We start from the raw sequence: 16,239 nt of genomic DNA, 5'->3' as shown, positions 1-16,239 counted from the left end.
TTACATGAGTAAAAGTCACAACCTTCATGCGTGTGACATGTGATTTACAGTACATATGATTCATATGTGAAGGCAAAGTTTCACACTGTGAAGATTACACGTGCAATAATCATGAAATCGACACGTGATGAATAATTATGGGAAACTGTTCCGAAAGAAACGTGTCAAACACATGTGATGACAGGCAAATGTCTTCAGGTTATTTTTCCTGTAACGGCAACACCGTATTGACCATATTCACACGGTGGCCATTTTGCTTATGTCATGCTCAAGGAAACTATATAAAGAAGGAAGGGTCATCACGTCACTGTGTAGTGTATGAACACACATCGGTGTGGAAACGTTAATTTCAACCAACATTGAGTTGGATGGGATCAGCCATCTCCTCATTTATGATGTAATTTAAAGTTATTACCTTAATGTCAGAATCATCTGCAATCCGTTGCATTGTTAACTAGCTAACATTTGATATATTGGTTGATGTATATTTCCTCAGATAGCTAGTATATTTAGAATTTTAATACAGGCTTCAATAGAACTGGCATCAAGCAGAGCATAGAATGCTGGCATTCTGATGTGAGTGATGACTCTTCCTTCTTTTATAGTTTCCTTGGTCAGGCTGAGTGTGACACAAGAGAAAAATGGCCGCCCGGTGACTACAGTCAACGGCCTTCACGGAGCTCAATCTTGCTCAATCTCCATTTATCCCGACGGCTAATGATTTACGCGTCCCGTGTGGTCTCTTTGTCGTCTTGTCGCAGGGCCAACCCTCGTAACTTCAACTTCGACAACGTGGGCAACGCCATGCTGGCTCTGTTCGAGGTGCTGTCGCTCAAAGGCTGGGTGGAAGTTCGAGACGTCATAATTCATCGCGTTGGATCGGTACCAGACCCCTCCTCCTCCTCCCATCTCCCTCTCTGTTTACCATCGCCGCCTCGTATATCGGCGTAAGGAGGTGTCTCTCAGGAGATGATCTCTCGTGTTTTCACCCCGCAGATCCACGGCATCTACATCCACGTGTTCGTGTTCCTGGGCTGCATGATCGGCCTCACTCTGTTCGTCGGCGTCGTCATCGCCAACTTCAACGAGAACAAGGTGAGAGCCTCGCGGGTTTCTGTAGATCGCTGATCTGGGGTCTGTGTGAGCCCCCCCGGAGTGAAACCCTAGTGGGTCCACCGTATAAACCACACTACTACCGGGGTAGCAGTTTGACTCGTTTTTCTTTGCTGGGGTGGGGTCAGGGCGTAGCCAGTTGGGCGTGGTCAGCCGGGGTGTGGCCAGTCAGGGCGTGGTCAGTCAGGGCATGGCCAGTCAGGGTGTGGTCAGTCAGGCGTGGCCAGCCGGGGCGTGGTCAGCTGGGGCGTGGTCAGTCGGGGTGTGGTCAGCCGGGGCGTGGCCAGTCAGGGCGTGGCCAGTCAGGGTGTGGTCAGCCGGGACGTGGCCAGTCGGGGCGTGGCCAGTCAGGGTGTGGTCAGCCGGGGCGTGGCCAGTCGGGGCATGGTCAGCCGGGGCGTGGTCAGTCGGGGGGGGGTCAGCCGGGGCGTGGCCAGTCGGGGCGTGGTCAGCCGGGGCGTGGCCAGTCAATGCGTGGCCTAACGATGGTAACTTGAGTCAAGTCCTGGTGCAAAGGGTGTGTGGTGGAAAATAGCCGAAGCTAATAACTTACAAAATAGTCAGAGTTAGGCTGGACGACTCTCAACGAGGCGTTTAGCTAGGACACCACCGGAACAGAGCCCCTCCCCACCGGATCTTCAAACATCTTTATACATAAACACCGGAAGGGGTGGGGCATACAGGAAGACACAATGTATAGGGGGTGTCGTGACAGTTTGGGGACATATGGAAAGATGGGGGAGGGTTTATTGGGGTTAAGATATATTTTGGGGAAGGAAGGGTGATGGGTGAGGGTAGGAAGGAAGGATGGGTGAGGGAGGGAGATAACAATAGATCAAAGAGAGAACATTGGGTTTCATCAAAGAGAGGGGACAGGGAGTTTTATCTCCCACAGGTGCATGTATCAATAATACCTGAGTATCAACCTCATGCACCCTAAATAACATATAGCAGACATCCAATATTCAATCAACCATAGTTGTGTCCGTGTGTGTCCCCAGGGGACGGCTCTGCTGACTGTGGACCAGAGGAGGTGGGAGGACCTGAAGAGTCGTCTGAAGATAGCTCAGCCCCTGCACCTGCCTCCCCGCCCAGGTCTGTCATGGACAAGTACACACGCATACAGGCAGACAGATCAATACATACTGTATGTGAAATGTTTTTGTATTCAAGTCGTTGTCCTTTGCAGGGATACCGGGAGCTCGCGTGTCTGTCTTCCTCAGGTCCCAGCGCTCACGCGTGTCTGTCTTCCTCAGGTCCCGCGTTCATGCATGTCTGTTTTCCTCAGGTCCCAGTGCTCACGCGTGTCTGTCTTCCTCAGGTCCCGCGCTCATGCGTGTCTGTTTTCCTCAGGTCCCAGTGCTCACGCGTGTCTGTTTTCCTCAGGTCCCAGTGCTCACGCGTGTCTGTTTTCCTCAGGTCCCAGTGCTCACGCGTGTCTGTTTTCCTCAGGTCCCAGTGCTCACGCGTGTCTGTTTTCCTCAGGTCCCAGTGCTCACGCGTGTCTGTTTTCCTCAGGTCCCAGTGCTCACGCGTGTCTGTTTTCCTCAGGTTCCAGTGCTCACACGTGTCTGTTTTCCTCAGGTTCCAGTGCTCACACGTGTCTGTTTTCCTCAGGTCCCAGTGCTCACACGTGTCTGTCTTCCTCAGGTCCCGCGCTCATGCGTGTCTGTTTTCCTCAGGTCCCAGCGCTCACGCGTGTCTGTTTTCCTCAGGTCCCAACGTTCATGCGTGTGTCTGTTTTCCTCATGTCCCACGTCCACGCGTGTCGGCGTCTGTGCATCGCCGAGCAGCACCTGCGTGATTAAGCAGGATTAAACGAGGCCTTGTTTGTCACAGAGCGAGAGCGAGATACCGAAGTTGTTTATCATCCGCCGCAGTGAATTCCTCATCCACATTATCATACAGTGACTGATGGGAGAACAGTGCGCCAGGCAATAACCCGGACGTCTCCGACACTGATTCATGCGCGTGGCAGCCTTCCACCCCAGTTTATAGAGTAGCGAGTCTAGCGACGGAAGTAAACCACAGTCGTCATCTGCATTTAATCATATTTTATGGTCCCGAAGCCTAATAAATATTCCCCACTGAGGAATACTCTTAATTTAACTACACAGACGACAAAAACCCTGTGCTTCGCTGGAATACATGGATGCTCGCTTGCGTCATGTCGCCGGATAGCCGTGTAGGGGGAAACGCCTTTTCTCCACAGAGCCTTTTCGTGCAAGTTCAGTCCCGCAGCTAACGGGAAATTAGTGTGCTCCGTCTTTAGCCGGCCTGTCTCTGCTGATGGTGCGCATCAACCCCCCCCCCCCGACTCTGATCCGCATCCAGAACAGCCCCGGGCACCCACGGTTGCCCGCTGGCACTCATGCCCCGCTGGCAGATCATCATAGCAACGAGCCGGGCCTCCGCCGGTGCGGTTCCTCTCGGGAGGATGCGGATATTTAGACGAGGCTTCCTGGGAATATCAGAGTCGGTATCGACACTTGGCCGGCCGGTAGTTCTTTTAGTATAGGATGTTTTTTTAATAAAACATAATTATGCTTTACATGTGGAATGGCTTAGTTGAAGGAACATTGTACAGTTAAAAAATTTGGTATAGGAAAACTCTCATTGATGAGTACAAAAACAAGGAGCTATAAAATTGTAACTTTTTATTTCTACAAAAATGTTTGTTATTTTTTATTGATGTTTATTTTGATTGTTATTTTAGGTTTGTAAGACATTTTGTTTCATGTATAATATTGTGAAGAAGGGGCAGGACTAGATAAGCATGTGCTTCCTTCTGCTCCCTCTCAAACTCATTTGTTGAAAAATTTAAGATAACATTTGTATTGAATTTGTTCTTTATTTTATCCTTTTTATTGTGTTTTTTATATGGTCGATTGTTCGAGATCAAATAAACTCAACTCAACATATATGCTTTTTTAATAAACATATATCGGCCATCAGTCACAATGGAATCAAGCTAGATATCTGATGCAAATTTCGCTCTGAAGATTTGCGAGATGGTTTTATCATCTCCCGTTATTACAGATCAAAATCTCCCACCCATTTTCTTTTTATTTGTATTAATTAGAGATCGTATCTAGACGTACAAGCACTATAACCCCTCAAATCATTGGGAGGCTAGTCAATTTGACAAGTTGCGTGTGGCGGGAGTCAGGTGTTTATCACAGAGACAATCCCTTTTGGTGAGGAGGAAAAAAGCCTGACTCATCCAGGAGAATTACGAGGCCAGACATCATCCCTTTATGGTCCAGATGAACCGGTGCAATCAAGTTGTCCCAGAGGAAACACGCTGTCTCTTATAATTACCCCGGCTGTATCAATACGCTCTTTTCCCAGCGGAAATAACTTTCCTCACAGAAAACACTGCCGTAGGCTCACTCCCCGAGCTGCTTTACACAAGCTGAAAAATAAGTTGCAATTTATTTTCTTTTTTTGCGATGTTTTCCTTAATTGCCAGGATATTCGATTTTATTCGATTCAAATGTATTGTCATTATACAGCGCAAGTACAATACAACAAAAATAAGTTTGGAGTGCAAACTTGTGTAGAGATTGAGGATTCACTGGGCATGATAGATTTCTCATCTATCTCCCTCTCCCTCTCTCTCTCTCTCCCCGACAGAGAATGGAGGTTTTCGGGCCAAGATGTATGACATCACCCAGCACCCCTTCTTCAAGCGGGGAATCGCGGTGCTGGTGTTGGCCCAGTCGGTCCTGCTGTCCGTCAAGGTAAAGCCTCAAGTCACTATTTAATACTGCAGTGTTGAGTGACTGATACACGCCTTCTATGACATACTACATACATTTACTACTTACAGTACATTTACAGTACATTTAGTAATTTAGCTCACGCTTTACGATTTATTTCTGTACAACAAGTCAGCAGGAAGGGTACAACTCTGGCAGCTAAGAGTCAGTAAGATGTCAAATAGTGTCGAACTTGAGTGCTACAGTCTTGAGTGCATAGTAGTAAAGACATATTAGCATAGTAGGTAGTTAATATAGACAAGGTAGAGTCCTTAGTAGCAAAGTGCATAAAGTAAAAGACAGTACGAAGGTTAGTAGTGACATACATACATACATGTCCAACCAGCTCAAAGGGATGGGATCACCATTAAAAAAAATTGCCCTATTTAAACATGGTCTGGCACGATGCTGACTAGTACAGGCCATAATTTCACTGACCATAAAATCATGCCAGACCATGTTTAAATACATTTTTTAAAGTATTTTCAATCTTTCAAAATGTTCTTATGTACCCCAGTTGCTATTGCATGTACTTATTTGTGTTTCATTACACGTATATGTACATGCTTACCAACTGTTTCGCCTGTTTTATAGCTACACTACTATCACCAACATCTAAGAAGGGAGATCCCCCCTCGAACGGCCCTTCTAAGGTTTCTCTCTTCCACATTGCCTGTGGTGCTTTTTTCCTATTGCTAGGTTTTTTGTGAGTTTTTCCTTACCTTCGCGTGGGGTATGTCTGGCAGTGTTGCATTCATTTATTCTTTTTTTAATTTGAAATGTTTTCGACTTCATGGTGTTTTTGTTTTGTTCTTGATTTATTGTGATGTTTCTTCTTGACTTGTTTAAAGAAGACGTGTCTGGCCCATGGGGACATTAACGTGTGTTGTCGGGCCTTACAAATACATTTGATTTGATTTTTATTTGAACCGGTCCTTTAAACTGGTGAAGTTTATTAGTGTGTGTGTGTGTGTGTGTGTGTGTGTGTGTGTGTGTGTGTGTGTGTGTGTGTGTGTGTGTGTGTGTGTGTGTGTGTGTGTGCGTGTGCGTGTGCGTGTGCGTGTGCGTGTGTGTGTGCGTGTGCGTGTGCGTGTGTGTGTGTGTTTTCCAGTGGGACGTAGACAACCCAGTGACCTTCCCCCTGGCCACCATGTCTGTCGTCTTCACGTTCATCTTCGTGCTGGAGGTGAGTCTGGCGGTCTGTCTGCACGCCTCCTCCTCCTCCTCCTCCTTCGAGTTTTGTTAGGATTCTTATCGGCTGAATTATATTCTGAATGTTGTTAATTGTCGACGGTGTCGTTACCTATAGGTGACCATGAAGCTGATAGCCATGACTCCAGCGGGTTACTGGCAAAGCCGACGGAATCGCTACGACCTGCTGGTCACCTTGCTGGGATCGATCTGGATCATCCTGCATTTTGCTTTACTGGTGAGACCACACTGACACAAATACACACATGCTGGTATTACTATTCATCACATACCATATTGTATTACTATATTTATTTTAACATACAGTACTATATTACACACACAGCCATGTTTTCATGCGTTTCATTGAATTGAATTGACTCCCTACTGGAGCTCTTTAGCCTAACTTTAACCATAACATGCCTAACCCTAGCCCTAACTTCTGATTCTGATTGACAAACTAAAAGCAATTGGTTTTGATAGTTTATCAGTGAGCTGGATACAATCCTACCTGGAGGGGAGGGAACAGATGGTGGAAGTAAACGGTACCCTACCCCCCCCCCTCACAGTGAGCTGTGGTGTTCCACAAGGAAGCATACTAGGACCGCTACTATTCCTAATTTATGCAAATGACATGTCGTCAGCTTGTGACTGCAACTTGTTCCTGTTTGCGGACGACTCAGCCCTGCTGGTCTCTGACAAGAACAAGTTACAGGTTGAAAAAGCCCTCAGCTCGGAACTAGGCAAAATCTGCATATGGCTCGCCGACAACAAACTATCATTACACATGGGCAAAACAGAGTCCATTCTCTTCGGTTCAAATAACAAACTCAGCAAGACCGACGGCTTCTCGGTTACAGTGGGTGACAATATTATCACAAGGAAAGATGAAATTACCTACCTGGGTTCCATCCTAGAGGCTAATCTTTCCTGTGACAAAATGGCATCCAATGTAATAAAAAAAGTCAACCAACGAACGCGATTCTTGTACCGGATCTCCTCTCTGGTAAACAAGAATACCCTGAAGACTCTAGCAGGAGCACTCATTCAAGGGTACTACGACTATGCTTGCACCTCATGGTACCAAAGCACCTCAAAGGCACTAAAAAACAAATTACAAACATCTCAAAACAAGCTAGTCAGACTACTACTTGACCTGACTCCCAGAACCCACCTCACCCCTGCCCACTTTGACAACCTAGGATGGCTTAGAGTAGACGACAGAGTACAGCAACTTGCAATGGGCCTGGTCTACAAGATACACTACGCGACCAAGGTACCCATGTACATGTCAAAATACTTCCCAAAGGTCAGTGAATACCACGATCACAACACCAGAGGGAGCTCCACAAATCATGTAAAACCCAGATTCGGCTCAAACAAGGGACTAAACACGTTTCGCAATTATGCCACATCAATGTGGAACGCCCTGCCTAAAGCTGTAAAGGAATGTGAATCACTACCCACCTTCAAAAACACTCTCAAAAAACACCTACGTGAGACTGCAATTCGAAACTGGCCCCCACAAATGTCCTAACCTAGTTGTACAGTAAATGACCAAGTAAGGCTTTGTCAATATTCCAATGTACAGTGTAAAATGTGTGTGTGTCCCCTACCCAACCCCCCCCCCCCCCCCACCTCCAATGTACAGCCCTCACCCAACCCACCCAACCCCACCCCACCCAACCAACCTCCTCCAATGTACAGTTTCTATGCCAAATGTATATACACTCCTTTTCTGGACACTTTTGTATCACAAACAGTACTGTATTTGCAAATCTGATATGTCATAAATGTATAGATGTAGCAGTACTGTCTATCTGTATGTCATATATGTTATGATGAATTGAAAATGGGGGACCCTGATGTAAACAAGACGAAAGTCTTTCTCTGGTCTGCATCCCCTTAACAATTGTATGTATTGAGCTGTACTGTACTGTACCCATTCTGCAATCTGTTAATAAACTTTTCAATCAATCAATCAATCAACTCTAATCTCAACCTAACTATAACCTGGGCCGGTTACCGGTTCCACGGTTTACCGCGGTTTGAAACCGCTGCGGTGTCAAAACTACTAAAATGACGTTTTGATGGTAGGCACAGATGGTATAAATGACATTTCGAATCATGAACTTCGGAACATGCTTGTCAGAAATGTCAACTGGAATGCTGGAATAGCTGGCTAGCTAGTTAGCTGTAAGGGATAATACATGACGTGGTGTGCTGTTGTCTGAAAATAATGCTCAATGCACGGGGGTAATTAGCGTTAGCCCTTCGCCGAGTGGCTTGCCTGGGAAATAACGTTAGCTACAGCTTCGTTAGCTACATATCTAGTAAGCTATACAAAAAGAAAGTTTAATGTGACTGATCTAGTGAGCTAGAATCTGAATATTCCACCCATAAATAGCTAATGTCAAGTATAAATAACATAAGGTGTTGACGGCTAGCTAGGTAGTAGTACGGTGATATGTTGCCAATTGATTTCAGTCGACTAACGTTAGCGAGATTGGCCTATGTTCCGTTACATATTCATAATCATGAAAGTGTAGTGCCGAAGAATATGATAGGATAGACAACGCTAAACATGTATTAAACATCAACTCAATGTTAGTTTGCAGACAGGAATGTAACAAACAATATGGTCCGTATGGAACCCTTATCCCCAACACAATAACACATAGTTCCGTGGGTGAATTATGTTGAATGAATGAATGAATGAAAACTTTATTTAACAGATTGCAGAATGGGTACAATACAGTACGGCTCAATACACACAATTGTTAAGTGGATGCAGACCAGAGAAAGACTTTTGTCTTGTTTACATCAGGGTCCCCTACAGGGCCGATGTTGAGCCACCACAAAAGATGAATTGTTTAAATGTATGTTTAATCCAGTAAGAATAGTACTAGGCTATATAACATACATATATGCAAGTAGAGTACATTAACAAAACATATTGCCCTTTTGACATGTAGCCTACATATTCATAATCATGAACTATTATTTGGAAGTATTTTTTATTCTGTACTTAGTTTGAAAGTGGTCAGACAGTTCCCTCTGTGTGTAATACTTCAAACATTCATAAATAACACTTACAGAAAAGCTGATTGTGCGTGTTTGTGCACTGTAATAAAAGACATTTTGTTCAATGGGGGATTTTTTTATTTATCACATAATGTGATTGTTAACCAGTGATTTCCCTGACTTCCTCCAGAATGCCTATACCTACATGATGGGCACATGTGTGATTGTCTTCAGGTTCTTCACCATATGTGGGAAGCATGTGAGTATATAAAAAGTAAAAAAAAAAATTATCTCCGCTAGGCAGTACACGCCCACGTGTGTGTGTGTGTGTCTGTGTAGCTGCAGCTAATCTCGCAAACTACAGGGCCGATTTTGTTTTAAATCTATTATTTAGAACAAATTTGATATACCATGACAGATAAAATCCCCCTTGTTACACTGTGTTTGTGTAGAAGTGTGTCGTGAGAATGTTGAGGAGTTTGAATCTGCGTATTTACAATTGACACTTTTCACAGCATCTTCTGTTTTATGGGTGTGTTATGGAAACTAAATAATAATACCCCAGTTCCCTTAACTCATTCGGCGCCAATGACGGAAAAAAGTCGGGTTAACTCGCCATCGCTTGAGCGCCAATCACGAGAAATGTCGGGTTTTAATCGTTATTTCTTTTATCCGCTATTGCCATTCATAATTCATCGGGGCAGGCTGTGCATACTGTTCTGAATGTGTCTGAGCTGACAGACGGTCAATACCGCCCTCTAACGCCTTCGGCCGCTATTGCACTCCATTTGAAACTATGTCGTTTGTTTTCTGGGCCGAGCAGAGCCGTGCGGGCGGGGTTTAAATACTCCGGCAGGACGAGCGTTTACAACGATACATCTACGAGGCTGCCCCCCCCCCTCCTTCATATGCAATGCTGGAGAACGTGGCACGGACTAACGCGACCAGTACTTGGAATGGCGATCAGATAATTGGATAATTTTTTTTGCATTACATCAGCGACAAGGTAAGAACACTATATATCCAATCTTGCATTGATCTGATATTTCTTTCTCCCACGATCGAAGCTGTCTGTGTGTATGTGTATGTGCTGTTTACCGTTGGTGGGGGGGGGGGGGGGGGGGGCGCCGGTCCAAGCCCCATTTCATGGGTGCATGAGGAAGGATAGTTAATAGTTAATCTATTAAACGATAATCTTTTAAACTATTTTTATTATTTGTATTACTGAATGAAACTGTAAACAGAGAGCCTATTGGGATTTAGCATACCTTGCTACTGTCTATCTTTTTTATGCTCGCGTATGCCTGTATTTTTTACTGTTGTGAAGCACTTTGAACTGCAACCTCTGTATGAAAAGTGCTATACAAATAAAGTTATTATTATTATTGTTATTATTATTTCAGGAAGATTCGATAATCAGGCGAAAAATTATAACATGATAACTGGATTTCACTAAAGGGCTATTAGCGCGTCTTTTCCTGGGATTACTAAGAATCACCCAAACTATACTCATATTCAAAACGGTATAAAACAGAAATGTACGGATGAAAAAACAATCTGTTTTTTGCATGTTGACCAGAAGCAACTCACTGACAATCGACGGTGTTATTAGATCCATAGCCATAATATTTCATATATTTTAAGCACTTGCAAGTTTCGCAGTCTCCCCATTGACTTACTGTACAGCGATGGCGTTCTACCCAGAAGGTAAACAGCGACCCCTGGCGCTGAATGAGTTAAAGGACCAGTCTAATTTTTACTCGCTTTGGATCCTTTGAATGAAACAAAAACTGGCCTTGACGTTAGAAAGTAGCACTGCGTCGCATGAAATCACTGCGCCCAGACAGCAGTGGTTCGGCAAAAAAAGATTCCGAGTATATCTGCTTAGAAAACGGAAATGTTTTCATTTGCACATTTTGTAACATTTGTATATAGAGTAATCATTAAAAAAATAAGTATACATCCACAGAGCTTTTAGAAAGGTGCCGAAATTCATTCATTCATACTTTTTTTGGTCAAGTTTTGGCAGGTCCAAAATGTATGTTGTTGTTTACATGTTGCATGCATGTACTGTATCCCCTCCCGACTTCCCATTTCCCCATGTGGAATGCACCTGATTGGATAAATTACATGCTGGTGCTCTAGTGGCTGAATGTTATCTGTAGCAACTATTAACATGTAATTTGAGTTGATTTTACATTTGTCTTAGAAATTATATTAGAATATTATACAAGTAACAGGGCTGATACCCCAGTAACAGGGTTGACGACAGTTACCATATTGATTATACAGCTCGTTTAAGTTACAGTTATGGGTGTAATGTAGTTAGAATGGGACATTCACAAACCTTTAATTAAACTAATCGGAATATTTTGGAGACAGATTTATTGAGAGGTTTTAGTATAGAAGATGATGACAAATGATGATGTAAACCAATTGCGTCAGCTACCGCCTGGTGGAGATTTGAGCTCTACTGAGCGCACCTTTCTAGTATGCCAAGCGATGATGTAAGCTGCAACAACATACTGTAATGGTGTGTGTGTGTGTGTGTGTGTGTGTGTGTGTGTGTGTGTGTGTGTGTGTGTGTGTGTGTGTGTGTGTGTGTGTGTGTGTGTGTGTGTGTGTGTGTGTGTGTGTGTGTGTGTGTGTGTGTGTGTGTGTGTGTGTGTGTGTGTGTGTGTGTGTGTGTGTGTGTGTGTGTGTGTGTGTGTGTGTGTGTGTGTGTGTGTGTGTGTGTGTGTGTGTGTGTGTGTGTGTGTGTGTGTGTGTGTGTGTGTGTGTGTGTGTGTGTGTGTGTAGGTGACTCTGAAGATGCTGCTGCTGACTGTGGTGGTCAGTATGTATAAGAGCTTCTTCATCATCGTGGGCATGTTCCTCCTCTTGCTCTGCTACGCCTTCGCTGGAGTCGTTCTCTTTGGAACCGTCAAATACGGAGAGAACATCAACCGGTTAGAACTATATATATATATATATATATATATATATATATATATATATATATATATATATATATACACGTATATATATAAAGTTTGTACTGTATATATCTGCATATATTCCTGTTTACATACCCACTCTGTGCACTGTACACGCTATATATACTATATCTGTATATATCCCATACCTTTATAGTTATACTTTATACTTGTATAAATGTACATAATACTTTACATACATTAGATTAGCATATTTACTCCGTATATATTGTTATATGCACTTTACTATTATCGTGCAGTCTGCTTAGATGCCAACTTATTTTCCTTGTACTGTACTTGTGCTGTACGATGGCGATACATTTGAATAGAATCTAATGTAATGTTGTCTAATATGAATGTCTTAGTCTATACATGAAGGTATTTAAGTTAAGACTAGATTAATCTTTTCCGATTATATCTTTCTCTCCTTTCAGAGTTATTGCTGTCATGTGATGAGTGTGTTTCTCATAACTCTCTCACTGTGTGTGTGTGTGTGTGTGTGTGTGTGTGTGTGTGTGTGTGTGTGTGTGTGTGTGTGTGTGTGTGTGTGTGTGTGTGTGTGTGTGTGTGTGTGTGTGTGTGTGTGTGTGTGTGTGTGTGTGTGTGTGTGTGTGTGTGTGTGTGTGTGTGTGTGTGTGTGTGTGTGTGTGTGTATATGTGTGATTGTGTTCATATGTATATGTGTGTTGTGTCTCTCCAACGGCAGGCATGCCAACTTCTCCACGGCGGGCAAGGCCATCACTGTGCTGTTCCGTATCGTCACGGGGGAAGACTGGAACAAGATCATGCATGACTGCATGGTACGTTAATACAGGACTCCAGCCCAGAGGACACTCCTAACACATCCACCTTATTGAGACATATCACAAAATGTAGCCTTGCAGCCTGGCATATCCCTGATCCCAGAGGGATATGCCAGGCTTCGTATATATATACTGTATATATATATATATTAGGGCTGTCAGTTTATCGTGTTAATTAGATTAATAATTACACAGCAAATTATTGCGTTATGAAAATTAACTCAAAATGTATTAAAAAAAATGTTTATTAAATATATATATATATATTTTTTTATCTCATTCATTCCATAAGAACGTAGAATAAACATTTACAGACTTTTTTTTTAAATGGTCCATTTGCATGTTCTTGGTATCTGATTCTAGGGACATCTGTGGATCTCAGGGAATGTATTCCCAGTGTCAGAAATACTGTGTCTGTTACAAGGCTTGAGTAAATTGTAATGAACCAAATGAGAATATCAATTCAATTATTTTTTAAATCTTTGACTGTGAATAACACCATGCTCAAATTGACCAGACCTGAAAAATCTAAGCAAATTAATAAAGGGAAGATTAACACTTTGAGTGCCACGCCGGGTTTTCCTTTTTACCCCCTTGATGCCACCATCCACTTCAATGTTAACGTTAATATCGCCTAATCATGTTTTAAATTATGGCTATGTGTCTAATCTGCCCGTCGCTTATCAAAGACTATTTTCCAGTCAGTGCTGTCAAGGCAGATTGGTTTTTATCGCTTCATTTCCGTTTTAGAGCATTTAGAAAAGCACCCGTTTTGAGATAAAAAACAGTTAATTCTGGACCATTCTATGAAAATCGTCTTTTACTGGAATATTCCACAACGTTGATATTCATCGGCCTATTTATGAATCGTTTTCAAATAAACGCTAGATGATCAATATTATACGTGCACGCAAGCACATTCGGGCCGCGCACGGATAATCGCCGCGTTGATTTCCTCTTGGACTTTTACAGTGAAACCGAAAGAGCCCATTTCACAAAACAGCTTATAACTTCATCAAAATTAGTCTGATTATCCTAACACTGATAACATAGATTCCTTACCTGACATCAGATGGTATCCAACTGGTATATTCCAATTCCTGATCACCATTCGAAAAATCGATAAGTGTATAGATCCACCGTGTGTACAGTGCAGTACATGATTCCGCGGGTCTCAGAGGCTCCAGAATGAACTGTGGTAACCCCGGCTGGATCAGTGGACTGGAAAATGTGGAGTACCGGATTTTTTCCCCCATCCATTTTCATTGAGTCCATTCCAAAATCCCTTATGTCATCTGGGAGACGATAGGGGGCGCTTTTTTCCACATATGATCGCCGGCGGCGCTCGTGTATACTCGGGTAGGCTCGCGTGATGCAATATGATTTCAGATCGCTTAAAAAATTAAAAATACGAGAAATCTCGTGAGTGGCTTTCAACCACATATTAATAAACCCGAGATATCTCGTGTGTGGCAGTTAAAGTGTTAAACAGAAGATTTTGTAGAACTGCATTCTGCCATCCATATGATTATAGAATATAAAATATCAGGCCTAAAATGGTTATGCCATTAAAATGTGATTAATTAATTACAAATCCTGTAATTAATTAGATACCTTTTTTTAATCACCTGACAGCACTAATATATATATATATATATATATATATATATATATATATATATATATATATATATATATATATTATATATATATATATATATTAAGGCTGTCAAAGTTAATGCATTATTAACGCATTAACGCACAATACTTTGAATTTTTGTGAGTGAGTGAGTGAGTGAGTGAGTGAGTGAGTGAGTGAGTGAGTGAGTGAGTGAGTGAGTGATGAGTGAGTGAGTGAGTGAGTGAGTGAGTGAGTTAGGGGGGGGTGAGAGAGATGAGGAAGGGGCAAGAGAGAAAGAGAGCTGGGAGAGTGTGAGAGAGAGAGGGGGGCGGGATGTGAGTCCATCAGCCCTTGTGTGGGTGAATGTAACAAGTTCCTAACATTTTATTTCCCCTATTATTTCATGCACACTTTATTCATTGTTTTAAATTATTATTTTATAATTGAAGTTATTTTGTGCATCACTCTGTTTTGAATTTGATGCAAATTTGCAATGCATGAGGGTCATCATTTTGTGTTAAATGGCTGCATAAAGAAGGCATTTGTGACTCTCATGTTGATAAGAGTATTAAAACTTGAAAAATATCCGTAGATTTAGAACAGATACAAAATATGCGATTAATTTGCGATTAATCACAAGTTAACTATGGACAATCATGCGATTATCAGATTAAATATTTGAATCGATTGACAGCCTTTATATTTATATATATATATATATATATATATATATATATATATATATATATATATATATATATAATATATATATATATATATATATATATATATATATATATATATATATATATATATATATATATATGTATATATGTGTGTGTCCGACCTTTACCAGGTCACATTGTTAAAGTGTTAAACAGAAGATTTTGTAGAACTGCATTCTGCCATCCATATGATTATAGAATATAAATATCAGGCCTAAATGGTTATGCCATTAAATGTGATTAATTAATTACAAATCCTGTAATTAATTAGATACCTTTTTTTAATCACCTGACAGCACTAATATATATATATATATTAAGCTGTCAAAGTTAATGCATTATTAACGCATTAACGCACAATACTTTGATTTTTGTGAGTGAGTGAGTGAGTGAGTGAGTGAGTGAGTGAGTGAGTGAGTGAGTGAGTGAGTGAGTGAGTGAGTGAGTGAGTGAGTGAGTGAGTGAGTGAGTGAGTGAGTGAGTGAGTGAGTGAGTGAGTGAGTGAGTGATTGAGTGAGTGAGTGAGTGAGTGAGGGGGGGTGAGAGAGATGAGGAAGGGGCAAGAGAGAAAGAGAGCTGGGAGAGTGTGAGAGAGAGAGGGGGGCGGGATGTGAGTCCATCAGCCTTGTGTGGGTGATGTAACAAGTTCCTAACATTTTATTTCCCCTATTATTTCATGCACACTTTATTCATTGTTTTAAATTATTATTTTAATTGAAGTTATTTTGTGCATCACTCTGTTTTGAATTTGATGCAAATTTGCAATGCATGAGGGTCATCATTTTGTGTTAAATGGCTGCATAAAGAAGGCATTTGTTGACTCTCATGTTGATAAGAGTATTAAAACTTGAAAATATCTGTAGATTTAGAACAGATACAAAATATGCGATTAATTTGCGATTAATCACAAGTTAACTATGGACAATCATGCGATTAATCAGATTAAATATTTGAATCGATTGACAGCCTTAATATATATATATATATATATATATATATATATATATATATATATATATATATATA

The 16,239-nt window shown here is 41.9% G+C and overlaps 1 protein-coding gene across 1 annotated transcript in view; it reads left to right on the top strand.

The window, feature by feature from the left end:
- nalcn (sodium leak channel, non-selective) overlaps nucleotides 1-16,239 on the top strand; it is a gene marked incomplete at both ends in the record, with an annotated part of 382,889 nt that overhangs the window by 334,326 nt on the left and 32,324 nt on the right. The window contains 9 exon segments of the mRNA XM_084311476.1: nucleotides 762-882; nucleotides 997-1,095; nucleotides 2,115-2,208; nucleotides 4,750-4,856; nucleotides 5,986-6,060; nucleotides 6,184-6,303; nucleotides 9,280-9,348; nucleotides 11,889-12,037; nucleotides 12,771-12,864. Of these exon segments, the coding sequence (XP_084167602.1) occupies nucleotides 762-882; nucleotides 997-1,095; nucleotides 2,115-2,208; nucleotides 4,750-4,856; nucleotides 5,986-6,060; nucleotides 6,184-6,303; nucleotides 9,280-9,348; nucleotides 11,889-12,037; nucleotides 12,771-12,864 (928 nt within the window).

The sequence above is a fragment of the Notolepis coatsorum genome (assembly GCF_963971535.1).
Source record: "Notolepis coatsorum genome assembly, chromosome: 3".
NCBI classification, from domain to species: Eukaryota; Metazoa; Chordata; class Actinopteri; order Aulopiformes; family Paralepididae; genus Notolepis; species Notolepis coatsorum.
The sequence above is the reverse complement of the archived record's forward strand: the minus strand, read 5'-3'. Positions and strand labels throughout refer to the sequence as shown.